Consider the following 25,677-nt stretch of genomic DNA (forward strand, 5'->3'; position numbering starts at 1 on the left):
AAATCAAACGAGACACCTGCCACTGCGTCGGGCAGGGTCTCTAAGCACCATGCTGGCTGGAGGCGCGTGGTCCGGAATTTCAGTCCCTCGTACGTCCAACCCCGCATTGCAGTCGGCCCAGAGCCAACAATCGTGATAGATGGTTTTCCGCGACAATGGGCACGGGCATCGTCGCCGTGTTGATGAAATCAGTGCCATTTCCTACTCCAGTCCTCCACTATCTCTCCATAGTCTTTTTCTTGCTGAATGTGGTGCTCTTTGGTCTGGCATTTCTTACCTCGGTCCTGCGATACTCCCTCTATCCGGAGATCTGGCGAGTCATGATCCAGGACCCGACCAATTCATTATATATGGCGACGGTACCCATGGGCTTTGCGACTTTGATCGAGATGTGGATTTTTATCTGCGTGCCGCTATGGGGCCCGTGGAGTATAACCGTTGCTTGGGTGCTGTGGATTATCGACGTCGTTGCGGCGGCAGCGGTTACCCTCTCTCTATCCTTCATTTTGTTGGTCTTTGTGATCTAGCCCTTGGATTTATTTGTGCTGATTTTGGGTTTGGTAGGATCTCCCAACGCCATATCACCTCACTGGATCGGATCACAGCCATCCAACTACTACCAATTGCGGCAACAATTGTTGCCGCCGCAGTGGGCGCAAGGGTTGCTGATATTCTGCCCAACGAATCACATGCGCTCGGTACGCTTCTTGTCTCCTTTATACTTTGGGGCATGGGCACACCCTTAGCCCTCGTGGTGTTAGTGATCTACTATCAGCGGCTGGCGGTGCATAAGCTTCCACCGCGGGAAATGATAGTGAGCTGTTTTTTACCCCTGGGGCCTTTGGGGTTCGGTGGCTTTGGGTAAGAATTGCGTGCATGCTCTCCTTCCCTCGATTTTCTGCTGATAAGCTATAGTATCATTTTCATGGGCAAGGTCGCTCGGGAGCTTCTGGCAAACTCCAACATTCTGGATCCCCTGGCTGGCAGGCTTGCCTATGTGCTTGGTGCTTTCATTTCGCTTCTCATGTGGAGCTTTGGTTTGATCTGGCTAGTATTTGCCTTCGCGACTGTGCTTTACAGCTCTCCGTTCCCGTTCAATATGGGTTGGTGGGGATTTACTTTCCCTCTTGGTGTGTATGCCGCCAATACCATTGAACTCGGACGTGAGATGGATCTGATGTTCTTCAAAGTATTTGGAACAGTAAGTGGTTAAATTTTGGTGCTTGTCCTATATATGCGCGGCTTGCTGATTCGATTGCCTTGCTAGATATTAAGCACAGTGGTTCTCTTGCTGTGGGCATTGGTGGTGTCGCGAACCGCGCAAGGGGCATGGCGAGGGAATCTCTTCTATGCTCCATGCCTGCAGAACCTGACATTGAAAGATGAAGATAATGGTCGTGACATTGATCAGCATCGGGCATAGAACAGTGGTTCTTCCTTAAGCTTTCTCTGGCTTGTTTATGACCCTGGTGGGTCTCGCTCGACCTCTCTTGCCAAGAAGTCAGTACATTCCATGCGTTGAACAGATGCAAAGGGCATTAAAGATGCCTCTGATAGTCTATCAAGAGCTCCATAAAACGGTTGTGTATCGAAACCCCTTGACTATCTGTGCCCTCAACGTCTTATAGTGAAAGCAAGATGCCTTTGCAACATACTTTGGGCGCCTCAGAGACGAGGCTCAGTCTTCACTTGGTTAGTCCATCATTGAAGCTGGACCTAGCGGTGCAAAGGCAAAGAAGGTTCCTTGAGACACGGCGAAATTGCACTTGATCTTCCCGAAGTAAGAGCTCGCCAAGAGGTCATACGCACCCCTGGCGCCGTACCGTGGAACGAATATTTGTACAGTGAGCATGCCCAGAATTATATCCTCTTTACAGAAATCACGGTCTAGGAGACCTTGGGAAGAGCAAATCTATATCATCATCATACTAGACATTGAATTCAACTATCACACTGTGTAGCAGGTATCTTAAGTCTCGGCCGCAGTGCTCCACAATAACAACACGAAAATCATGGCAGGCCTAGTTCGAGACCTTGTCCGGAATATTCTTTCTGTGGGTGCATTAGCTTTAATCTGTCTTCACTACACTGGGACATTGGAAGAAACCTACCCGGTAGCCTTCTCAAACTGCTCACGAGCAGTGTCGGTAATCTTCTCGTTGGTACTACGCATCTTCGCGGGATCGGCCTTGCCACCGCTAAACTTGCCCTCAGCTTGGTCAAGAGCTAGAGTCTTGTTAGCGTCAAAGAATTGCTTAGTCCTCACGGCGATAGCATACCCTTGTCGACATAGTCTTCATTACCCGAGCTTGAGCTCGAGCCGCCGGAGGTCTTGCTGCCACCACCAAGCTTGGACGCGAGACCAGAGAGCTTATCCATATTGAGATCTGTGAATTGTAGATTGAGGAAAGAAATTTGATTGATATAGATGAGTCGAAGATATGAAAAGGGTCGTAGGCCAGCACCGCCTCTTTATACGCCTTGCGAGCGGAGATCTCCTAGTGCAAATAATCAAAATAGGGCGTGATGATTCGTCCAGGGCGAGAATGTTATCGTCATTGCTGTGCTCAGACGTTGCCCCACACGGTGTGTCCGATGCACTTTATCGTCTTCATCCCTGTCGACCCTGCACGATCCCATAGGCTGCGGTGCGCTTACCGCTAGTAGTGCAGGGATATGACCATTTGCAAATCTGATCTCATTTTGCCGATCTGGACCGAGAGCGTACAGCTGCGTTTACTCATGGCGCTTGGCGAGATCGACTGGTGACGTCATGCCATTCCAGACGAGACAATGGTCATGTGATGTTGCTGAGGTAAGATGTTATTCCTCAGGCATCAATGACGTCTCAGGCACTCAGGCACCAGGCAGATATCTATTTTGAATGTTTTGATTTTTGTCGTGCTTGACCCTCCTCGAAGCTGTCAAGTCTTTTGAGCAATTCTTATTGCAGTATATTCACCTTTGAGAGAGAAAACAAGCCAGACACTACGAAGGACCAATTGGTAGACTATGCCTTGAATTTTCTCGGGGTGAGCTAACCCGGGTCTCTCAACATTCCCCATATTTTTTGGGGGTCAAAGGCGCATGATCAGCTTAAGCGGTCCTTTGAGGCTTGTGGCCATTATTATTGCTTGTCGGCTTTGTTCTGCTCCCCCACGGGGGCACTTGGCACACTCGGAATTACACCGACGGCCGAGAAGGGCTTTTTGGCCGGCCCGGTCTCCGCTCACGATCCTAGCAGCCGTATAAGAAACAAATTCCCGGTCCTGGAAGAATGCCTTGCAGTTGGACGTAAGACACTTTCCCGACTGTGATCAACTGCACATGATGGCGAAGCCTGCGGCGGAACAGGTCGAGTTCCACGAAACTACCCACAAGGGTCTCAACCCGGAACAGGATGCCCTCTACCAGGCGTATGTTTCCAAAAGCCCAGAGTGGCATCAGAACATGACGCGCAGCCTTCTCCGAAAAGTCGACCTGCATCTCCTGCCGTTCCTGATTGTCATGTATCTCCTTAACTTTCTAGACCGCAAGTAAGTGGGATCGAGAGAATTGCATCATCGTCAATCCTAATCCCTAACGCTTGTTTGCTTTCAGTAATTTATCGCAAGCGCGCCTAGGATCACTAGAGGAGGACCTAGGGATGAAAGGCACCGACTACAATTTAGCCACGAGTATTCTGTTCGTCGGATATCTGCTCATGCAGTTGCCATCTAATCTATTCTTGACTCGCGTCCGGCCCTCGTTGTTTCTAGGCATTGCCATGGCCATTTGGTATGTGTCGAGTTAAAAATCCTTTAACTATACAATGCTTATCATTTCGCAGGGGTGTCATCTCCGCTTGCCAAGCGGCCACGCAGTCATTCTCAGGACTGGTTGTCACGCGCTTCTTCCTCGGATTTGTCGAAGCGCCATTCTTCCCTGGAGCTGTGATGTTGATGTGCGTAACTCATGTTTGATGAAATATCATCGCTAACCCATCTTAAACAGGTCAAGTTGGTATACTCGGCAAGAGGTAGGGAATCAAATAAACACTTCAGGACCACCACAGCTAACCTATCGGCATAGCTGAGTCACCGGATTGCGTGGTTCTACGCTGGAAGCTCTCTAGCTAATGCCTTCGGAGGCTTGATTGGGGCAGGAGTACTAGCCAATCTCAACGGAGCGCACAATATCGCGGCTTGGCGATGGCTTTTCATCATAGAAGGGTCCATCACGGTGGGAGTCTCACTTTTTGCTACGTGAGTAAGATTTTCTGATAGTTTGAGTGCCTTTTACTGAGATAATAGGTTCTTTCTTCCCAACTATCCCGCTACAACGTCCTGGCTGGACGAACAGGAACAAGCCTATGCCCAGTGGCGGTTGATTCATGATGCCGGAGAGGCCGATGATGTTGGCTCTACCACTATCAAGGAGGCGCTCGCGCTTGTTTTTGCCGATAAACGCATCTATCTTTTCATCTTGCTACAGCATACTTCGCTCCTGTCGCAAAACTTTCAGTACTTCTTCCCGACTATCGTGCAAGAGCTAAAATATAACAATATCGTTACACTTTTGATCACGGCTCCGGTCTGGATTGCGACATTTCTGGTCTCCTTGTTGGTGACGTGGACATCGGGCAAGACAAATGACCGCAGTAAACACATCATTGCCCTAATGCTGGTTAGTGTTGTGGGGTGTGTGATTGTAACTGCATCCACAAACACGGGCGCCAAATTCTTTGGCATGTTCTTGTAGGTTTTGATGACCGGGTCTCTGGCAAGGATGGATGTGACTGACATACTTTCCCAGAATGCCTATGGGTGCAGTTTCTGCCTACCAGATCATTCTCGCGTGGATCGCCAACTCTTTCCCTCGTCCATTCGTTAAAAGGTCTGCTGCAATTGCCTTGGCTAATATGATTGGCAACACGGCTTCCATTTACGGCAGCTACATGTGGCCGGACTCTTCGGGTCCTCGCTATATTCCGGGCGGTAGCGCAACTGCTGCCATAGCATTTCTGGTAGCAGTATTGGCGCTAGTCATTCGGTTGGTTCATGTGCGGATGAACAAGCATCTTGAAGAAGCGGAGACTGCTCGAGGAGATTTGGCTGTCGGCACTAACGATTTGGAGACTCGAGCTGTCGGGTTCAGGTACATTCTCTAGAGACCTGGTGGTAACACGTTCTGTGTCTGTTTATAGATATATATGTTACTATGAGATATGATGAATATGAACTTTGCATGCGTCAATAGACGCGGAGATAGCGTCAGCCCTCACCAAAATACCCGATGGCGACAATCGCCCCAATCACCCCACCTCGCCCCAATCTTGACACTCTCACTCTTTTGTTGTTTAACCCCTGACAACAACCATGGCAGCCACCTACGATTTGAAGATACCTTTGCAGAAAGAGAATTTTACGTCGATCCCGATTCTAGATTTTGCACAAGTCTCGTCTCCATCAACCAAATCTGTCTTCCTTGAAAATCTCCGCGATGCACTAGTTAATGTGGGATTCTTCTATCTCCGCAATACGCCCATTTCGCCCGATATTCAAAATGCATTTACGGCCAAAGGCTTAGAACTGTTCCAGCTGCCATTAGAGAAGAAGCTTGAGATTGAAATGGTCAATAGCCCACACTTTCTTGGATACTCTAAACTCGGGGCCGAGATTACCGCCCTGAAGCAGGATCATCGTGAACAGTTTGATGCAAGTTTTTGTTTCTAGTCTTTTCCAAAGCTCCCACTAATTCTTTAATTAGTTTGCTACAGAGCTTCCTGCGCCTGGCCCGGATGAGCCATTGTATAGGAATGTTGTTGGTCCGAATCAGGTATGTTTCCAGTCGTATCTTCTAGTATGCGACTCTAAACTGTCTAGTGGCCCGACGAAACAGCAATTCCTGGTTTCCGTCACGCAACTGAAACCTATTTATCCGAAGTTAGCGCTCTAGCAGAGCAGTTCAGGTCCCTTATTGCAGAAGCATTGGATCTCCCCTCAAATGCATTCGACGATGTCTTCGACAATCCACAGCAGCATAAACTCAAACTGATCAAGTATCCTCCGCCTCCGGTCTCGGAAAACGATGACTCCGGATTTCAGGGTGTCGGCCCTCACAAAGACTCGGGCTTTCTCACTTTCCTGTTGCAAGCTACTCCGCATCGTGGGCTCGAAGTTCAAAATAAGGCCGGAACCTGGATACCGGCTCCTCCACTTCCAAACACGCTTGTCGTCAATATTGGCCGAGCTCTCGAGGCTCTGACTGGCGGCATCTGCAGCGCGACTACCCACCGAGTGAGTCTGCGTCGAGAGCATTTCTTAGATGATAATGGCAAATCTCTCGGTTCGCGGTTTTCCTTCCCCGTCTTTCAGGGTGTCAGTCTTGATCTCTCTGCTGAGAAAATCTCACTGGTTATTCCCGAGCATATTCGCGACCTGGTTAAGGATGATAAAGTCAAGTCTGATGCTGAAGCGACATTCAATGAGATGTTCCGCGGCAGCATTGGTGAAGGCACCTTTGTCGCCCGAGTGACAAGCCATCAAGACGTCGGGCAACGATGGTATCCGGATGTATTGGCGAAGGCACTGAAGGGCCAGAAAGCCTTTGTTTCTCGGTGAATAATTTTGACATTCCTGTTTTCTGTATAACTAATTCTTCCGCGTCGGGACATTTTTATACAAGGCTGGGGGCGGTACGCTCCGACTGGCCCCCACTGATCGGCAAACGTTGGATCGGACAGTCACACCAAGTACTGCGGAGATGGGGGGTCTCAGGGGTCCGAGGCGGATAAGTAGTGGTCAGGAAAATGCTACGGCAACATTTGTAGACGGCTGCGAGTGTGGGGTATGCAGTGATCGGGTTCTCATACCCCAAACATAATATAGTCTTGATAGTCGGTCCTGCCTCCCAAGGGTTCTCTGCACTCCTAAATAGCAGTCATGCGGTGGTCTCAACCATTGCTATGGCTCTGCGCGGCCTCAGTGGCGGTCGCTCGGTCAACTGAGGGTATCGAAGATCTCGTCAAGCGTCGGATGCCCAACCATGTTGACAGCTTTCATTTCACGCTGGTGGATGCCAATACCACTACAAGTGCCAGCCACGACAGCTATGTCGTGAGCAGTGCACCCGATGGGAAAATTCAGGTGCAGGGTAACTCACTCAGCGCGTTGTCGTCGGGGTTCGCATCACCAAATCCAGCGTTTGAGCAGTACTAACCTCACGACAGTCTTCATCGGTATCTGACGGATGTGGCGCACGTCGATATCTACTGGTACATTGGCAGTCGTCTGGACATCGCACCATCCAAGCTTCCTCATTTGTCCAGTCCCTTGCGCGGCTCCAGCACTGTTCAATATCGTTACCACTTCAACACCGGTACGGCGCACACAATTCTATCTTCCGTTCGAGCTGACCAATTCTGTTATAGTCACTTTCTCCTACACCACTGCGTTCTGGAAATGGGAAGAATGGGAGACCCAGCTAGATTGGATGGCTCTCCACGGGATCAATCTTCCGCTTGCCTGGGTTGGCCAGGAGAAAATCCTCGTCGAGGTGTTTCGTGAGATTGGCCTCACCGACGCAGAGATTGCAACCTACCTAAGCGGTCCTGCTTTCCAAGCCTGGAATCGGTTTGGGAACATTCAGGGCTCGTGGCATGGCGATTTGCCTCAGACGTGGATCGACCAGCAGTTCGACCTCCAGAAGAAGATTGTACACCGCATGGTGGAGCTGGGCATGACCCCAGTATTGCCAGCATTTACAGGATTTGTGCCCATGAACATCACGCGCGCTTTACCCGGCGCGAGTGTTGTTCGTGGATCTCAATGGAACGACTTCCCTGCCCAATACACCAACGACTCGTTCCTTGAGCCATCTGATCCTCACTTTGCGAAGCTTCAGCGCAGCTTTATCACCAAGCAGAAGGCCGCGTACGGCGATATCAGCCATATCTACACGCTGGACCAGTACAATGAAAACAATCCCTACTCGGGAAATGAGGACTATCTGCGTAACGTCACCAGCAACACATTGAAAAGTCTAAAGGCAGTCGATCCAAAGGCCATCTGGATGATGCAGGGCTGGCTGTTCTATAACAGTGCCGATTTCTGGACTGATTCGCGAATAAAGGCCTATCTCTCCGGCGTGGAAGACAACAAGGACATGCTGATTTTGGACCTGTTCTCTGAGTCAAATCCTCAATGGCAGAGGACGGAGTCGTACTATGGAAAACCGTGGATCTGGTGCCAGCTGCATGACTTCGGTGGCAACCAGGGATTGTACGGCCAAATCCGTAATATCACACAGAACGCTACTCAGGCGCGAATTGAGTCCCCTTCAATGGTTGGGTATGGCCTTACCCCAGAGGGTCAAGAAGGTAATGAGATCGTGTACGACATTCTGCTGAAGCAGGCATGGTCTCAGACCCCTCTTGACACCAAGGAGTATTTCCACAATTGGGTGACAAGTCGGTATGCTGGTGAGAAATCGATTCCGCAGGAACTGTACGAGGCCTGGGAGATTCTGCGAACGACAGTTTACGACAACACCAACCTCACATCTGCCCTTTCCGTGACAAAATCCATCATTGAACTCCGGCCTTCAATCGAGGGATTGCTCGGTGTGGCCAGTGGCACGACTATCAACTACAAGCCCTCTGAACTCGTTCAGGCGGGGGACCTGATGTACCGCGCTGCCACCGCAGAGCCCGGACTGTGGACAAATCCATCGTACAAGTATGATATGATTGATGTGACCCGTCAAGTTATGGCGAATCATTTCGTCACGATGTACAATCAGCTGCTATCTACTTACGAAGGCCCAACCTCAAATTCATCCAAGACCGCCTTATCACAAGAGAGCCAGGCGATCATCCGATTTCTCATGGACTACGACGCTGTTCTCCAAACTGACCGGAATTACCGCTTCTCTACATGGATTGAGGCTGCCCGCTCCTGGGCGCAGGGCAACAATGAAACGGCCTCTTTCCTTGAATACGATGCGCGTAACCAGATCACACTGTGGGGACCCCTCGGCGAGATCACCGACTATGCCTCCAAGGCATGGGGCGGCCTCGTCTCTTCGTACTATATCCCACGTTGGCGTACGTTCATCGAATATCTCCAAACGACCCCGTCCAAATCATACGATGACCAGATGCTAAATGCGTTGCTGATGGACCTGGAACTTAATTGGCAAACACAGAAATGGGATGACCCTGAGCCTACAGGCGATGCAGTGGATCTCAAGAAGGTTTTGGCGACTGTACGCCATCACTGGCCTGCTGTCTTCGCAGCAAATTGATATCATGTCGAGGATTTATATATTCTGACTTAAGATCTATGCTAGCCATATGTTGTAATTCACCTACATATCGAGTAAATGCTTCGATAAATTGTACAATCTGTCAAGAATTGGAATTCCTACAGGTCACATACAGGGATTTTACCTCCAATACTAGCGTGGTTGGGATGACATAATTGGGCTTGTGTAACTAACTATTTAAATTGTCTTGTCATTTTAGTCCTTTGCAGAATCTGAGAAGAGAATAGAGATTTATCTCGTGGTTGGATTTCCATGTTGGGACGTCGTACATGCTGAATTTTGACACAATCATTAGTGCACCGAGCAGGCCAGTTCAGACTTGGGTTCAAGAGAAGCGAAGAGAAATGTATTTTCGGTCCAGCACAAATTGTATAACAGCCTTCACCTCGAGTAAGACCTTGTTTGAGCCAAAAAATGAATTTGCCCATTTGAGATAAACAGTGGAAACACGTAGCTTTGGCCTACATAATACATACCCCTGCAACAGTGGCGACAACCGCCAGTGGATCGATCGCCCCTTATCGGGTAAATGGGGCCCTATGAGAATTGATTAGAAATGCGCATTCCGCAATCTCCGGTACAACAAGGATTGTTTCCCCTCAGGCGCGATGATGGCGCGATAATAATTGACAGCTCGTAAATGCGTTTTTGCAGTCACTTGGGCTACGATCCCTTTTCATCAATTACAACATGGAAGAAGAAGACCATATATCGCCATCGGAGCAGACACCGCTCATTGCTCCCGTTCATAGGCGAACCATTAGCATGCCGAGAGGGTTGTGCATCACGGTTCTGATGGGCCTTCTAGTCTTCATCCAGGGTATGCTCTCATCGGGAATGTCAATGAAGGACCATCGCTGATTATAAACCTTTATAGCGACTAACATGTCAATGATGACCACTGCCCAATCTTACATTGCAGCTGACCTGGATGCCTTTGCGGAGGCGTCGTGGTTCACATCCGCGTATCTGGTATGAACATTTTTCTAACAAGTTATCAATTGCTAACATTACCTTCTGCAAAGATCGCCCTGTCCAGTATCACTCCACTAGCAGGGCGTCTCGCCCAGATATTCACCGCACGTCTCTACGTGCTGTTTTCTGCTGTTCTACTAGCAATTGGTCTATTCATCAGCGCCGCGGCATCATCTTTGGCGGTGTTCTTAGTGGGGCGGGCAGTTGCTGGCTGTGGTAGCGGGGGCTTGATGAGTACATCGATCATTTTGGTCCTGGACTTGGCGACCAAAAAACGTCGAGGGTTGTGTATCGGTTTGATCAATACGGGGATGACCACTGGAGTGGCATCGGGTGCTGTCCTAGCCGGAGCTTTGACCCCGAGCTTGGGATGGGTGAGTTTTTGAATCGATTTTTACATCTACAATTGCTGACGCCGTCTTTCTAGCGCTTTATGTTCTGGATGCAGGCTCCGGTTGCAATGCTTTTAGGTCCGTTGCTATTTTTTGCGATTCCCAAACCACCACAACTTCGTGAAAATCCATCCCAGGGGCAGTCATTGTGGTATAGTCTGGCCCGAGTAGACTATGCGGGTGCCCTGACATTGGTAAGATCCGTCGACCTTTCAATCGTTCAAGACGCTGACCACTCAGACCATCTCGGTCGTCCTGTTGCTGTCCAGCCTCGCATCACCCGAGATAAGTCTCTGGCCCATCTTGGGGTCTGCTGTCTCCTTCATCATATTTGTATATATTGAGGCGCAGTGGACCACCGAACCTGTTATTCCAGTCGGACTTCTGAAGACTCGCAGTGTGTTGCTAACCTGCCTTGCTGGTCTGGGAATGATGATGGCCCGATGGGCTGTCCTGTTCTTCACCCCAGTTTATGCGATGGCAGTTCGTGGATGGTCTCCGGCGTCCGCTGGCCTGATCTTGGTCCCGACCAATGCCGGGTTTGGACTTGGAGGCTTGCTGGTGGGCTGGTTGCATATTCGGAAAACTGGCAGCTACTATATGTGAGTCATGGAGCTATACCACCCCGGGAGAGGCTAATACCGGTCATTATAGCTCATGTATTGTTCTATTCCTTCTCTTTGCACTGGCTACACTGGCCCTGTCCTTGCTCTCAACTCCGGATTCCCCCGTGGCTCTGTACTTTGCAACCACGTTCTTCGATGGACTCTTTGCGGGGGCGCTGGTGAACTATACCCTGTCGCATGTGCTTCATCTCACCAGCGTGCCAATGCATTATATTGTCACGTCTCTCATGACGATGTCTCGCGGGTTTGCGGGCAGCTTTGGATCGGCTGTTGGAGGAGGTTTCTTTGCCCGAGTCTTGAAAGCCTCCCTGGAGAGCGGCTTTGCTAGTCATGGATTGGCCCCACAGCCTGAGCTGGTCCGCAAGCTGTTGGGGAGTCCTGCAACAGTAACCCAATTAACCGGCTCCGAAAGGGTCATCGCAGCTGAGAGTTACGAACACGCTGTGCGGACGCTATTCCTAGCCGGTGGCGCGCTGGCACTGGCTGCAGCGGCCGCCCAGGCTGGTACTGGGTGGACACCAGCAGAGACGGATGATAAGAATGACAATTACGAAGACTGAGGGAATAATATTGGGATATTGTATCCTAGGGGCATCTAAAAAGAATACATCATCCATAGAGTTCGATGGCTTTGTCTATCCACCGACAATATAGCCTAAATGAGTTTTAGTATCAACCAAAAGACAAAGAAACGACGCTTCAAGTTGAGATGCCAATATTCTATTTACTCTCCGTCTACTTGCATATTACCAGACATTGGAACATTGGTTAGTAAAAAGACGGTCTAGACACCTCAATTTGGTGCCTTGCTGCCTGACAGCCTTGGCAGCTACACCCGCTGTTCCGTTACTCTCTCAGCCTCTCCTCTCCATCCTCTCTCATTCAACCCAATTTCACAATGCCGCGCGCAGTCCGAGGTATGTCTTCTTCGTCAAATTTGTTATCAGCCACTAACTCTCGACTTCTCACACCAGGCTTGCTCATCGAGTGCGATCCCTCGATCAAGGCGATGATCCTGAAATACGACGAGGAGCGCCACGACTACATTGTGGAAGACCTAGACGATGAAAATCATTTGGTCATCAAGGAGAGCCAGCTGCAGAACCTGAAGGCCCGCTTGGATCAGGTATGGTGTCTCTTAGTAAGATCATACCCAGTGCTGACAGTCAGAACAGGACCTCGACGAGAAGATCATGCAGCTGGAGGAGTCGGAGTCGGAGTAGTCTGGGAACTCAGAAGCATGTCTTGGTACTGCAATGAAGCTTCGTAACAATCATAACGGCACGAACGACTTGATCACGTTACCATCCTGGCGCAATCCACCACATGAGCCTCCGTCCACGCGATACCACCGCACGTCCCCAACCACTGGGAAGATACCGCCCGTTTATGATGGTCAGATTCAGTGGACGAACATGGTAACTCTCGGCACGATACAGGATGTCCTGGATGCTGGGTTGGAAAGACTCATGATCGCGGCTTGGTGGGTAAAGGAATCGGTGATGGAACATGCTGCGCACCTCGGGCCCAAGAATGTCTTCTTAGCCGGATATACAGCCGTGTAATAATAATGATGCAATAATCATGAAATCCGTCCAATCAACCCCCTGTCTATGTCGGCGTTCAATGATCTTTCCCCCATATATCATCACGTGACCCATAGAACCCTGGAGAAGCTTCTACAACCTGCGAGCGTCCTCTCGCAACACCCACCTCCGACCAGCTCCTTCCAGGTTCCATCCAGTGGCATCTTTCCTCCCGGATTACTCGCAATTTCTGGTGCATAATGGGAGATTCTGGAACCTGGCCTCTGGGCTATATAAGGCCCGTCAGCGACCGTCTCAGCTGCTCATCAGTTCCTCCAAATCACTCATCTCTCTCCAAGCTATACAACTCTTGAAGCTTCCCATCAGCTCTTCTTCCGAAGAACACAATTACTCCAACAACCACAAATTACAAACCACCACACCCATTCACCATGTCTCTGTGGCACACCAACTTTCCCGCCTCCAACGGCTTCGCGCCTCTCTTCCGCCTGCTGGACGACTACGATGTCCACCGCTCCAACAGCAGCCGCAGCGGCCAGTCCACGGCGATGCGCTCCTTCTCTGCTCGCTTTGACGTCCGCGAAAGCGATAACGCCTACCACCTCGACGGCGAACTGCCGGGCATCGTACAGAGTGGCATCGACATCGAGTTCACCGACCCGCAGACTCTGGTCGTGAAGGGTCGCACCGAGCGCGAATACCAATCTTCGTCTCCCTCGGATGACTCCACGGAAACTGAAGAAGGTGATGGCAAGTCCGGCAAGCTCGCCTACCGCTTCTGGGCTGAGGAGCGCTCTGTCGGCGAGTTCCAGCGCACCTTCACCTTCCCGACCAGGGTTGACCAGGATGCCGTCAAAGCGAACCTGAAGAATGGGATCCTGTCCATTGTGGTCCCCAAGGCTGCCGCGCCGACTGCTAAGAAGATCACGGTTGAGTAATTTACTCGACGATTGACGCCTGTATACGAGCTATGAGATTGTATTATTGCTTTGGACGATCGCAGTTGTTGTTCTCTATGTACTCTAACTAATAAATTGAAGAAATTAACCTATCGCTACAGTGTCTATGCATCTACATCCAAGTCCACTCGAAGAAACCGTAGAAAACCGTAGCTCTATCTTATCCGATAAGCACTTTGCCCGAGCCTCGGCATGTGAAGTGGACGAGTTCGGCGTAGAAAACAAAAATTATTGTCCGAATCCTCCTTATTTTGCTTCAGTTGAATGCTGCCTAATGTCTGTAATTAAATGTGTCATTAAATCTGTCAAGCACTTGGTTCGGAAGTCGCATCCTGCCATGCACGACTTACCGAGGTCCATCCGCCGCCCACCGAGAGCTGTCTTGATCGCCTACCTCCCCAGCTTCACCTGCCAACTTCATCACCCCAACACCACGCATTCATAGATTCATTCGCCATGACCAGCCAGGCCTACAACTTCCAATATTTTACAGTGCGCTTCCCAAGCGACCACCAATATGTCGCGCACGTGGAAATCAACCGCCCAGATAAGCTGAACGCGTTTGTCGAAGCGTATGTCCCCTTCCCCCCCTGTCATTATTCCTCGCCCTTCAGCGAACGAACTAATGGGAATTCAGTATGTGGCATGAAATGGGCCAAATTTTCACCCAGCTCTCCTCCGATCCCTCCGTCCGGTCCATCGTCCTCAGCGGCGCGGGCGAGCGAGCCTTTACAACCGGGTTAGACGTCAAGGCCGCGTCGCAGGGTCTGGTTCCCGACGTGCCCAACGATCCAGCCCGGAAAGCGGTACACCTCCGCCGATATATTGGTGTTTTCCAAGATTGTATCTCTGCCGTGGAGCGGTGCGAGAAGCCCGTCATTGTAGCCATGCATGGTTTCGCGCTCGGTCTGGCGGTCGACCTCTCCACCGCAGCTGATGTGCGCATCTGCTCGCGCGACGTCCAGTTCTCCGTCAAGGAGGCGGATCTTGGGTTTGCAGCTGATATTGGAACGCTCAGTCGTTTGCCCAAGGTAGTTGGGCATTTTGGCTGGGTGAAGGAGGTGGCCTTGACGGCGCGCACTTTCGGCGCGGAAGAGGCTCTCCGCGTTGGCTTTGTGAATGCTATCTACGAGTCGCGTCAGGATGCTGTTTCTGCAGCGCTGAAGATGGCTGCGCTGATGGCCTCGAAGAGTCCCCTTGCCATGCAGTCGACGAAGGAGATCTTGAACTATTCTCGCGATCACACTGTGGAGGAAGGCCTAAGATATACGGCCGTTTGGAATAGTGCTGCTCTTCAATCTAAGGATGTGCCGGCGGCAATGTTGGCCGGGATGCAAAAGCGAACGCCGACTTTTGAGAAGTTGTAGGGGTGTATATATAGTTCAAATGCAAATATCAGATCATGTTCAAATTTGTCGATAACACTATTACTTGTATATTCACGCTCGCATCTATTTATTCTTGTCCGCATGCTTGACAGACCTCCATCCGGATCCCAGAGCACCAACAGTAGTCGCACACGCCACCGCCATGCCAATATAAAACACATGCACAAGAGCAGCATTGTACGCCTCCAACGCCTGTGCAAGGTATTCTGTGGGGATGGCCTTCTTCAAATTCAAAGCACCCGAATCCAGAACGATCCCCGGATCAAGCCCGGGGATCTTCGCCGCAAGACCATCGACAATTTCAATAGAAAACACATTCTGACAAATGGCCAGCACGACCACTGAACCCAAGAACTGTGCGAAGGGGAGTACCACGATTGCGGCATTCGTGTCGGCTGCTGATGTCGTGGCCTGCACGGCTGCGTAGGGTTGTTGAAATGCGAGACCACATCCGAGCCCGAACAAGGCTTGATACCCGACTATGTGGGCGAGGGAGGTAGTTTCGTTGAATGTTGTTGTCAGACCCGCGCCAATGGTCATTAGGATGCCGCCGCAGAGCATGGGGGGCATGTAATATCCTGTGATGGTGGTCATGGCACCGGCCACGATAATGGCGATAACCAGACCAAGAATTCGGGATAGATCGCGCACGCCAGACTGGACGGTGGAGACATCTCGAATGGCCTGGTAGTAAATGGGGAGCTAGATGATATCAGTATGATGCTCATATGATCAGACCCTGCGAGACTCACATAGAAAGTAAACACGTAGAGTGCTCCTGACGTGGCAAAGCTGACGAGAACACTGAACAGAAAAATTCTCGACCGAAGCAGCCTCGCAGGCACCATTGCCTTATCCTTCATATAAGCCTGCTGTGCCACGAAAGCCACCAGCAGAGCCCCCGTCATGCTGAGCAGAACAATGACTTGCTTGCTGTTCCATGGATACTCCGTGCCTCCGCACTGCAGAGCCAAAACGAAGCATACCATCAGGGGTACAAAAAGGGCCATGCCTACAAGGTCAAGCTGCCGGAGTTTGGCCAGTCCTGTCGCCGAGGACTGTTGGTCCGTCTTCGGCAGTCGGAGGTAGAAGAAGACGGTCATGATCGGGATCGCGCCTAGAGGAACGCTGGCGTAAAAACATACTCTCCATGACGAATACTCGGCAATTGCTCCTGCGATCAAAGGTGCCGTGGCTAGCGCAATACATTCCACGCTGCCTATAAGACTCTGATAGAATGGTCGCCATCGGAGAGGAGTTATCCGAGTGAAAATGCTAAAAGGGGCGTCAGCATGTTTTTTAAACTAAACTGGGCGAATCATACATATTGCCGCCGGTGAAAATGCCTGCATTGCCCACGCCGGCAACTGCTCTGCCAATAATAAACGCAATCGACGACGGTGCCGTCGCACAGATGACGGATCCTGCGACAAAGGTGGCGAGAGCCGTCACAAAGACTGTATTGGTTGGATAGAATGAATATAGTTTGCCATAGCTCAGAGTCGTGGCGCAGGATGAGAGGGAGCTAGACATTCTTCATAAGCATGAAACTACTCCTGGAAAATATGCAATGAGACAACTGACTATGCAATCCCATACCAGCTCACGTCGCTGAGGGAGCGGAATTCATCACTGATCATGGGGGACAACGTGCCCACGCATGTCGAGTCCTATTTCTTCCATGTTAGCATAGAACAATGCTGATAGCACAAAACCCAGTGCACCCACATATCCAGCCAAGAAGGCGGCAGAGCATAAAGAGACCAGAACGATGAAAAACTTCCAGGTCGACAGCTGGACGACCTCGCTGTCTTCCGCATTCGCGGCCTGGGGCTTGGTGGTTATTGCCGTGGAAGCATTCTCACCATTCGGTGGGCTAATTTGTTCCAGTTCCATTGTGACTGATAACAATAAAATAGGTGATAGGTTAATGGAGATGGCTGAGAGAATAAGCAAGCCTTTTATAAATCGTGCGGGGAGATAAGTGGATGCCTGGAGCAGTTAGACCCGCTCGGTTGAATTGGCTGGATCTCGGTGGATCGGACAGTGGAATTCAGTCCGGCACTATGGGTGAGATGAGGCTCGCTTGATGATAATGAAATTCGTAAAGAGAGTGCGATATACAAACCCGCTCGAAATCAGTTTCACCACTACTCTCTTTGATTCTTTTCCGAACTCAGTGATTTAGCGGGTTTCAAGGCCTCGAAATTTATTATAAGAGCAAGTAACATAATGAGCTTCTCTGTAATCAATTTACCTCAAATTCTCATCGATTGATACTCTTGATGCCCCTTACCACTCTTTTATTAACTCTGGTAGGATTCATTTTAGGTGATCCGGAAACTGAAGGGCACGTCTAGCCGCTCAGAGGGGGTGATAACACTTTCGAGGCAGAGAGATGGTCCAAATGCAAAATGCCGGCTAACATTGCCCGCCGCCACAATTGCTTCCAGGGCCTTAGATAAGGAGCCTCGTTGATAGGGTATTGGAGGCCCAGAGATGGGCGTCACTGCTAGTGGGTCTTCTCGGGTTCGCTTGTTCGAAAGTTTCATGCGAAGAGTCTCTATGTTGGATGGTTCCACCAACTCTAGGAATTCCAGCAACTCAAACACCACTCTTTCGTCCGATTCGCCGCTGTTTTCCTTAGGGGCCAGGTCGTCATCCGCCGGTTCGATTGGTTCATGGGACGAGGCGAATATTCTCACGACAAACAGCACATCGCGATCAACATCGTACTGCAAGAACTCTTCAAGACATCGATTTTCCGGGTCATGAGTACGACCAGCCAAGAAATAATCCTCAATGAAGCGATATAGGAAGATCAGCCACAGAGAAATAGTAGCTTGCGGAGCCGGTATTGTTGTGGAACTCTCGAAATTGCTTCTGTCAAGTGGGCGGATTGGCTCCATGGGCACCATCTCTTGGGGGTTCCGTCCTTCATGTAGGAGATCCTGTACAAATTCCAGGCTTGTAGATCCAATAGCAGCAGTAAGGAGTAAATTTGAACCTGAAGCCGAGTTCTGCTGTTTCAAGCGGCTCATCAGATCAGGCGAGAGAAATTGGTGTAGACCGCGGTAAACAACCTCGCATAAAAAATCGGGAGAATGATTCGACTCTCTTAGTGAGAGCCATACGCAACCAATACGTTGCAGATTCTGCCCCCAGATGTGACCTCTGGGTTCTGGGATCTCATTTCTGGGGAGAACATGTGTTGTTTCCACAGTTTGGGTATGATGCTGGACAATGCGGCTGGCCTCCTCGAAGAAACGCGACGGCACGTCATACCCGCAATGTTTGTGAGCAGCAGACACAACGGTAAAAAGCATATGGAGAGCCTTTCTCAAAGGACCACCTTCTCCCCCAATTTCCCATACTCTTGGTTTGGTATCGTGTAGTGTGGATAGCGCAAATTTGAATTCTGCAAGTAACAATCGGAATATCCCGGAGTAGACATCAAAGTCAGGTATACGGGCTCGCATTTGCGGTTCACGGGTATTCACAATGTAGTCGCGGGCACTGCGGTGGAGAAACTGCACTTCATAGGTGAAATAATCATGTCCGTCTCTTTCACGGCTGCGCTTTCGGGACATCTCCAGTAGGCCCCGAGAAAGGCAATCCAGAGTACACGAGACACGCTCAAGTCGCTCATTGATCTCGCTCTCTGTACATGATCGCATCGGTAGTTCGTAAGGAAAGCCTGGATCCTCAAGGTCCTCAAGCCATGAGTATGCTATCGCATTTCGGACTGTTGGCTGCCATCGGCAGAAATTGCGAGTCGTCAAGAGGAATAATTGGTCCGAGAGCAGCTGGTCGTCCGGGTCTATAGAGCTAAGGATCTGATCGAATAGCTTATCCAGCCCCTTAGGCATCAAGTGAAGCCTCCTTTTCAAGTCTTTCTCGCTGCCCTGGTATCCTATACTCTTCAAGAGGGAGCGCACAACTAGCCCTGCCCAGAGAAATACCCCATCTGAGGCGTTCACAACCTCAATGACCAAGTCTTCATATGAGTCCTTGATACGATGGAAGTTGGGGTCCCTTTCAAACATGGCCACGCTAAACTTGGAAATATCCTCTCGGGTAAGCTCGTGGATACTAATTTGATGATTCAAGTCATTCGCCAAGGGCTGAACAAAAGGAATATGAGGGCGACTGCTGACACAAAGCTTGATATTCTCCGATTTTGCTGTCCAAGACTGAAGATCTCGAGAAAGATTCCAGTGATCGATCTCATCACCTTCAAACTCGTCCAGTCCATCAATGAAAAAACAGAAATAGCTTTCTGAAGAGCTTGCTTCTTTGATCAGGCGATTAAATGAGTCCCTGATTTCATCAAACCGAATTGGGGCCACTCCGAGATTTGAACTGCCCCAGAGCTCAGGGAAGAGCCGAGGAATTAGATTAGGGATTTGCCTGCATGTTTCAAACAGCAGACTTCGATATAGGCCCTCGAGAGACATCTGTACCTTATCTCCCGAATTCCAGAAGAAGAATCGGGCAAAAATCAAGGGACGACCCTCAGCCCAGCTTTCTAATCCTTTCTTGACCCGAGACGACTCAGAAAGAAACTTCATCAAAGTCGATTTCCCGGAACCTGCCTTGCCCGATATATGGAAGATGTGACGGCCAGAGTTGAGCCAGGTGAGAAATTTCTCTCGAGTACACTTCCGCAGAACCTCCTGCTTTTTCTGCTCTAACTCATACCGCCGCCTCATTCTCCTTCCCTCGTCATGCTTTTCTTCGGGCCCTTTGGACTCGAGGAAAGAATCTCTCCGATCCTCTGCCGGTTGAGATTCCTCGTCAATGATCCACGCGAACGTCCCACTCTCGGCATTTTCAATGTTGTTCTCGCGACTGTACATGGATGTAAAGGCCAAACGCTCTAGGATCTTGTTTTCTCGTAAGACTGAAGTCCTCACGGTCTGGAATTCGACCAACGAAGCGCCCAACTTGGTCAAGGGTTCCTCTTTTGTCCCGTATGGTTTATCTTGTGCTGGAGCCGACTGCAGGGAATCCACCAGTGTCAAAATAGTCTGGTGCAATTCATCTAGCTGGGATGTTGTTTGAGTTTGGAGAGCCTTGCCCTCACTTCGAAGGGCCTCCAGTTGGTAATATACTGAAGAGTCCTGCGCATCGATTTTCTGACTATGTTTGTCTCAGTACCTTCCCGTCCTTAATCATTTCACCCGAAGACGTACCTGAACATGACTTGCAACCGGATCAAAATCTGAGATCGGTACCCATTCAGTCGTCGCTCAATCAAATCAATATCCTTCTCCTTCCGCATACTATGCCACTTCACCATCAGGCCTTCCCATTTCGATTTTTTATCTCCCACTTTCAAACGTCGAAGGATCTGGTAGAGCTCTCCTGACAATGCATGACAGTTTGCAGCCAAGGCGCAGAGCTGCTTTTCGTTTTCGGTCCGGGCAGGGATGTTCGTGACCAAGTCCTGTGTGACCACATTCAAATCTTTCACCAAGATACTCAGGCGTTCATTCTCGGGGGTCATGCCATTCGAAGTAGAAAGGACCTCATTTGCTCCGTGAATGACTTTATAGGAAAAATCAATGAATGTAAGGATGTTACCGGCAAGGCTGATGGCTGTGAGGGGATCCATAGCGCCGTCCCGATCCTTGTGCGTAAGGCAGGCAGTAGAACAGGATACCTTCAACAATGGGAAAGTGATTGAAAAACACGAAATTATCTGTAGGCCAAGCACAAGGCCTTGTCCTGATGGGTGTGGGTACGACTAACCTGTCATGGGGCCGGCGTTGCCCCTCAATTTCAGCCCCTCTATCACGATCGCTATAGGGCTGCATGGATAACCTATAGTCTGTTTGGTTTGTTTGCAAACGAGTGGCTTTAGACAGGCGTAGCCCATACATACAACCATGATACGATAGCTCTACCATGGCTTATTACTGTCCTGAGATACCGCTACTAATGCGGGTCAGATGTAGACTGATCGCACAAGGTATGAGGACATGCAAAACGGAGTTCGACAAAGAATTGAAGACAGCAAAGAGGTGAAATTGATTTCGAGCGCGTCTGTGTCCCAGAACTAGTACGACTACCACATACATACACACGAAGAATCTCTCTCATCCGTCCAGCCGGGTCTCCTCGAGAATAGCCCGGACGATTCCTCGTTTCCCGACACGATGATAGTACTGGTACAGGTGAGGGAATTGTGCCGCAAATCCGTCTTGTATCTGCGCCATCTCGCGAACGATGGGCCAGAGGGAACAATCGTCAACATCCAGAATTGTGCCGCCCAGGTAATGCTGGCCTTCGACCGCATGTTCCCAGATCTCCAAGCCTGTGTCAAACAGCCTCTTCTCATCATCGCGCCTGCGATGTTCGCGCCAACATGCCAGGAGCCCGTCCAGCTGCGCGAGACGACTGCCACCCCGCAAGACGTCCACACCCGGTCGCGTGGGTTCTCGTTTGGCCAGATGGGTGAGAATGGAATGATCGCCAGCAACCATCTTTCCATCCGACGATATATACAATGGCCGCTTGGAGGGTGCGTCCGCAATGCCTATGTCCTGACCCACAGGAACCACTTCATATCGAAGGCCATTCTCCCCGAGACAGAGTAGCACGCGCAGATCCGCTACCGGGTCCCCGCTAAGCGCTAGACGTGCTGACGAGGTAGTGACAAAATTGACCACGTCAAATCCACCACCGTAGACAGCATCCCAATCAAATTCAGTGGCGTGGTTTTCCTGTCCAAATGACCGGATGAGTCGTTCGGTCTCGGTAGGATCGCCGTGTATGACCGTCCGCGCTTGATCAGATGTCTTGCTGACAGCTCCTTGGCCCCAGATGGTGTCGGCGGTAGGATTGAGATAGGTTCCGATGTTCCGGAAAGTGAGAGAGATGCGCTCGCCGCCGTAAGCCCGCTCCTCGAGCGATTTCTCCGAGTCTGGTCGTTTGTCCGCTCGAATACTGTGCAGCCATCGCATGTTTGTTTTCTCGCCGAGAACGAAAAGCGAGTTATGGGGAAGAGGGATGCGTTGTGTCATTCGGCTGAACTCTGTCTCTTTATTGGACGCGGATGCTGAGACTTTGGTACGAAGAGTCATGGTGCGCTGAGCGCCCAAGCTGACGTTACAGATGAACGATCCACGAATAATGTCCAGCGTTTTATCTGAATGCTCCGATATGCGATCTTGCCCATCTCGGTAAAGTTGAATGAGCACGTGGTTCAACGGGTGCCCGAGGATGCGCTCAGTAGCGATGCGTACCTCGTCCACGGCTGACGTGAACGATTTCAGCGGCGGAGACTCGTCCGCGGGGTGACGGTAGATAGGAATTGCACCATCAAAATTAGGTTGTCCTTGCACCGCCACCAGCCGGGGCACCTGGCCAGATAGGTGGTACATCTTCTGCCAAGCGACCTCAGCCCGGATGCGCTCAAAGGCATTTGGAGGTAGGCCGATGTTATGCACAATGCGTGAGTCGCCTTCTCCAATTTTCCGTTCGAGTATCTCTGTGGGTGGGGTAGATGCCACAGACCTAGTAGAAGTGACAGACTCTGCAACAGACCCTCCATCGGTGATTGTAGAATCTGGCGTGGGATCGCGACGTTTCGGCCGCCGTACTCTTGCGCGTACTGCCTTCTTACCCTCTGAAGCAACTCGAGGCTGTGAACTAGCCGAAGAGCCGCGATGCGCTCGTGTCATCCCAATGAGATCGTCCAAACTGCGCCCTTCTCGGTCCGGCGAAGGATCATTATTCGCGATCCGGTCAGAAGCGTCAACCTCAAGTCCGTCCATGACGTTCTCAATGCCAGCAGAGGCGATCGATTTCTTGGTTGGCGGCGCATTCCGGCTTCGGCGCGCAATTGCTTCCGTTTCATCGTTTTCCAGCTCCCGAGTTAGTTCTTCCGCGCTGAGACCAGTCGCCCCGAGGATGTCTGCCATACGGCGCATGGCTTCTTGGTGGCGCCCAAAATCCCGAAATCCCAAGCAGTCCTCAATGAGTGTCACGGAGAAGCCGTTGCGCACGGCGTCCAAGGCAGTGGCGTACACAGAAACATTCGACAGAGAGCCGCACAGGTATAGCTCTGTCACAAAGCGGGTACGGAATGACAGCACCAGGCCGGCCGACTCCAGCGCAGAATATCCAGTCTTGTCCAACACAGTATCCTGGTCGCGGTCGATAGCCGCCAGAATAGGGGCGGGGAACTGAAACCCGGGCGTTTGGGGATTGCAACATGGCGAAGGGTCTGCCGACAAAAAGGCTTCGTCGTCGACAGGTTCCGGGGTATCGCAATCTGACGCGGCTTCTATGATGTCCGGCAGCGGCTCAGGCTTCGGGGGCGGCGGCGGCTCCTTTTCCAGGACTATGCGGTCCCCAAAGTCCCAGTCGACGGTGGACTGAGAGGACTCGAACTGCGATCGCACCCAGACGACATCACCGACTCGACGAAAGGCGGCTGCAAGTCCCGGCAAAGTTTCGAGGATGTCGGCGCTGTTGGGGACCGGCAGGGCCCCAGACGGGCGGACAAAGTCGTTTTGGAAATCCAGCAACAGCAGGGCCTTGCGGGTGTGGATAGTAGGCAGATCGCCGAACGAGAAGATGTTCATCGTAAGGACATGATAGGGAGGGGAAGGAGCGTGGGGCCTCTTAAGAGGTCAACAAGAACAGTGGGGTTGTGATGGGGTTGAACACCTCAGGCAGCAATGGCGGGATTTGTCCCTTATTCCTAACATTATCGAATTTACAGGAGACCGTCTATACGATACTTGCACTAATCTAGGTTTCATACCCTTATGGCCCGTCTATAGCTATGGATGGGTGCCATCCACCCTATTAGCAGATCGGTTGTCGTCGTTGTGGAAAATGTCCTTGTCGACCTAGACTTTGGAAGTATGACTACCGTCTTGTCTGATTGGCGGGGAGCAATAGCACTTTTCCGGGAGTCCGTCACGTGACAGCTTGCCCACTTGTCCACTTAAAAGACAATGACTCCTCCGTCCCCAACTTTTTTCTCTCCGTCAATTCCTCACCTTCCACACCCTCTCCCCTCTACTTTTTTTCCTTCTCTCTCTTTCCTACATACACAATGGCTGCTCGTGGTCTCCCCCGTGCCCTCCGCCTGGCCCGCGTGGCTGCGCCGCGCTCCGTCGTCACCGCCGCCCTTCCCCGGCCCGCTCTGGCGGCTGCGTCGGCCGCGACCCGGGTGTCGGTGGCTCCCCCCACCACCCGTGGCCTGAAGACCATTGATTTCGCCGGCACCAAGGAAGTCGTCTATGAGCGTGATGACTGGCCCCGTGAGAAGCTTCACGAGTTCTTCAAGAACGACACCCTCGCCCTCATCGGCTACGGCTCGCAGGGTCACGGCCAGGGCCTGAACCTGCGTGACCAGGGTCTCAATGTCATCGTCGGTGTGCGCAAGGACGGTGCGTCATGGAAGGAGGCTGTTCAGGACGGCTGGATTCCCGGCAAGAACCTGTTCGACGTCAACAGCGCCATCGAGAAGGGTACTATCATCATGAACCTGCTCTCCGATGCCGCCCAGTCCGAGACCTGGCCCACCATCAAGCCCCTCATCACCAAGGGCAAGACCCTCTACTTCTCCCACGGCTTCTCGCCCGTCTTCAAGGACCTCACCAAGGTCGATGTCCCCAAGGACGTCGACGTCATCCTCGTTGCCCCCAAGGGTTCCGGCCGTACCGTCCGCACCCTCTTCCGTGAGGGCCGCGGCATCAACTCCTCCATTGCCGTCTTCCAGGACGCCACCGGCCAGGCCAAGGAGAAGGCCATCGCCATGGGTGTCGCCGTCGGCTCCGGCTACCTGTACGAGACCACCTTCGAGAAGGAGGTCTACTCCGACCTGTACGGCGAGCGTGGCTGCCTGATGGGCGGTATCCACGGTATGTTCCTGGCACAGTACGAGGTCCTGCGTGAGCGCGGCCACAGCCCCTCGGAGGCCTTCAACGAGACCGTCGAGGAGGCCACCCAGTCTCTGTACCCCTTGATCGGCGCCAACGGCATGGACTGGATGTACGCCGCCTGCTCCACCACCGCCCGCCGTGGTGCCATCGACTGGTCCAGCCGCTTCAAGGACAACCTGAAGCCCCTGTTCAACGAGCTCTACAACAGCGTCCGGGACGGCACCGAGACCCAGCGCTCGCTCGACTACAACTCGCAGAAGGACTACCGCGAGAAGTACGAGAAGGAGATGCAGGAAATCCGCGATCTGGAGATCTGGCGGGCCGGCAAGGCCGTCCGTTCCCTGCGCCCCGAGAACCAGAAATAAATAATATACCCATAGGGGGTTGCAAAAGCTATGATGTACAATGAACTGTTTTTAACACTTTCGGATTTTCAATCTTGTGTAGTCGCTGATGTAGTTGTATTCTCCGTCTCCTATTCTACCAACACGGAACTATATAACGGTCAGACATGATAGATAACAGTTGATTACTCCGATATCGTTGAGGTTAGTAAGCACACCGGGGTTGGTCAATATG

At 51.3% G+C, this 25,677-nt stretch overlaps 16 protein-coding genes across 16 annotated transcripts; 11 read left to right on the top strand and 5 right to left on the bottom strand.

The window, feature by feature from the left end:
- Positions 1–155: 155 nt before the first annotated feature.
- On the top strand, positions 156–527 carry N7510_002553 (uncharacterized protein; the record flags this gene model as incomplete). The annotated part of the gene is made up of 1 exon (XM_056974480.1): positions 156–527. One exon carries the CDS (start codon positions 156–158, stop codon positions 525–527), a length of 372 nt encoding a protein of 123 aa, XP_056839597.1.
- A 398-nt stretch (positions 528–925) lies between these two features.
- Positions 926–1,213, top strand: N7510_002554 (uncharacterized protein; the record flags this gene model as incomplete). Its single annotated transcript, XM_056974481.1, has 1 exon — positions 926–1,213. The coding sequence occupies one exon, from the start codon at positions 926–928 to the stop codon at positions 1,211–1,213; it is 288 nt and encodes a 95-aa protein (XP_056839598.1).
- An 808-nt stretch (positions 1,214–2,021) lies between these two features.
- N7510_002555 (uncharacterized protein) lies at positions 2,022–2,379 on the bottom strand (the record flags this gene model as incomplete). The annotated part of the gene is made up of 3 exons (XM_056974482.1): positions 2,022–2,052; positions 2,112–2,226; positions 2,280–2,379. 3 exons carry the CDS (start codon positions 2,377–2,379, stop codon positions 2,022–2,024), a joined length of 246 nt encoding a protein of 81 aa, XP_056839599.1.
- A 951-nt stretch (positions 2,380–3,330) lies between these two features.
- On the top strand, positions 3,331–5,149 carry N7510_002556 (putative MFS transporter; the record flags this gene model as incomplete). The annotated part of the gene is made up of 7 exons (XM_056974483.1): positions 3,331–3,536; positions 3,601–3,777; positions 3,830–3,943; positions 3,994–4,018; positions 4,072–4,244; positions 4,293–4,736; positions 4,795–5,149. 7 exons carry the CDS (start codon positions 3,331–3,333, stop codon positions 5,147–5,149), a joined length of 1,494 nt encoding a protein of 497 aa, XP_056839600.1.
- A 208-nt stretch (positions 5,150–5,357) lies between these two features.
- N7510_002557 (isopenicillin N synthase family dioxygenase) lies at positions 5,358–6,602 on the top strand (the record flags this gene model as incomplete). Its single annotated transcript, XM_056974484.1, has 2 exons — positions 5,358–5,700; positions 5,881–6,602. The coding sequence occupies 2 exons, from the start codon at positions 5,358–5,360 to the stop codon at positions 6,600–6,602; spliced, it is 1,065 nt and encodes a 354-aa protein (XP_056839601.1).
- Positions 6,603–6,923: 321 nt separating this feature from the next.
- On the top strand, positions 6,924–7,199 carry N7510_002558 (uncharacterized protein; the record flags this gene model as incomplete). Its single annotated transcript, XM_056974485.1, has 1 exon — positions 6,924–7,199. The coding sequence occupies one exon, from the start codon at positions 6,924–6,926 to the stop codon at positions 7,197–7,199; it is 276 nt and encodes a 91-aa protein (XP_056839602.1).
- A 31-nt stretch (positions 7,200–7,230) lies between these two features.
- On the top strand, positions 7,231–9,285 carry N7510_002559 (alpha-N-acetylglucosaminidase; the record flags this gene model as incomplete). Its single annotated transcript, XM_056974486.1, has 1 exon — positions 7,231–9,285. The coding sequence occupies one exon, from the start codon at positions 7,231–7,233 to the stop codon at positions 9,283–9,285; it is 2,055 nt and encodes a 684-aa protein (XP_056839603.1).
- A 711-nt stretch (positions 9,286–9,996) lies between these two features.
- Positions 9,997–11,859, top strand: N7510_002560 (putative MFS multidrug transporter; the record flags this gene model as incomplete). The annotated part of the gene is made up of 6 exons (XM_056974487.1): positions 9,997–10,126; positions 10,184–10,278; positions 10,332–10,655; positions 10,709–10,867; positions 10,914–11,275; positions 11,328–11,859. The coding sequence occupies 6 exons, from the start codon at positions 9,997–9,999 to the stop codon at positions 11,857–11,859; spliced, it is 1,602 nt and encodes a 533-aa protein (XP_056839604.1).
- Positions 11,860–12,197: 338 nt separating this feature from the next.
- On the top strand, positions 12,198–12,522 carry tfb5 (TFIIH complex subunit TFB5; the record flags this gene model as incomplete). Its single annotated transcript, XM_056974488.1, has 3 exons — positions 12,198–12,216; positions 12,274–12,425; positions 12,475–12,522. 3 exons carry the CDS (start codon positions 12,198–12,200, stop codon positions 12,520–12,522), a joined length of 219 nt encoding a protein of 72 aa, XP_056839605.1.
- A 755-nt stretch (positions 12,523–13,277) lies between these two features.
- Positions 13,278–13,784, top strand: N7510_002562 (Hsp20/alpha crystallin family protein; the record flags this gene model as incomplete). Its single annotated transcript, XM_056974489.1, has 1 exon — positions 13,278–13,784. The coding sequence occupies one exon, from the start codon at positions 13,278–13,280 to the stop codon at positions 13,782–13,784; it is 507 nt and encodes a 168-aa protein (XP_056839606.1).
- A 477-nt stretch (positions 13,785–14,261) lies between these two features.
- On the top strand, positions 14,262–15,172 carry N7510_002563 (enoyl-CoA hydratase/isomerase family protein; the record flags this gene model as incomplete). Its single annotated transcript, XM_056974490.1, has 2 exons — positions 14,262–14,377; positions 14,443–15,172. The coding sequence occupies 2 exons, from the start codon at positions 14,262–14,264 to the stop codon at positions 15,170–15,172; spliced, it is 846 nt and encodes a 281-aa protein (XP_056839607.1).
- An 84-nt stretch (positions 15,173–15,256) lies between these two features.
- N7510_002564 (MDR family MFS transporter) lies at positions 15,257–17,089 on the bottom strand (the record flags this gene model as incomplete). Its single annotated transcript, XM_056974491.1, has 5 exons — positions 15,257–15,895; positions 15,946–16,468; positions 16,518–16,718; positions 16,778–16,863; positions 16,922–17,089. The coding sequence occupies 5 exons, from the start codon at positions 17,087–17,089 to the stop codon at positions 15,257–15,259; spliced, it is 1,617 nt and encodes a 538-aa protein (XP_056839608.1).
- Positions 17,090–17,520: 431 nt separating this feature from the next.
- On the bottom strand, positions 17,521–20,052 carry N7510_002565 (uncharacterized protein; the record flags this gene model as incomplete). The annotated part of the gene is made up of 1 exon (XM_056974492.1): positions 17,521–20,052. One exon carries the CDS (start codon positions 20,050–20,052, stop codon positions 17,521–17,523), a length of 2,532 nt encoding a protein of 843 aa, XP_056839609.1.
- A 320-nt stretch (positions 20,053–20,372) lies between these two features.
- N7510_002566 (uncharacterized protein) lies at positions 20,373–20,810 on the bottom strand (the record flags this gene model as incomplete). Its single annotated transcript, XM_056974493.1, has 1 exon — positions 20,373–20,810. One exon carries the CDS (start codon positions 20,808–20,810, stop codon positions 20,373–20,375), a length of 438 nt encoding a protein of 145 aa, XP_056839610.1.
- Positions 20,811–21,294: 484 nt separating this feature from the next.
- On the bottom strand, positions 21,295–23,787 carry N7510_002567 (isochorismatase family protein family; the record flags this gene model as incomplete). Its single annotated transcript, XM_056974494.1, has 1 exon — positions 21,295–23,787. One exon carries the CDS (start codon positions 23,785–23,787, stop codon positions 21,295–21,297), a length of 2,493 nt encoding a protein of 830 aa, XP_056839611.1.
- A 479-nt stretch (positions 23,788–24,266) lies between these two features.
- On the top strand, positions 24,267–25,463 carry N7510_002568 (Ketol-acid reductoisomerase; the record flags this gene model as incomplete). Its single annotated transcript, XM_056974495.1, has 1 exon — positions 24,267–25,463. The coding sequence occupies one exon, from the start codon at positions 24,267–24,269 to the stop codon at positions 25,461–25,463; it is 1,197 nt and encodes a 398-aa protein (XP_056839612.1).
- Positions 25,464–25,677: the final 214 nt, after the last annotated feature.

This window comes from Penicillium lagena (assembly GCF_028827675.1).
Source record: "Penicillium lagena strain IBT 129212 chromosome Unknown utg000001l_segment0_segment0, whole genome shotgun sequence".
NCBI classification, from domain to species: domain Eukaryota; kingdom Fungi; phylum Ascomycota; class Eurotiomycetes; order Eurotiales; family Aspergillaceae; genus Penicillium; species Penicillium lagena.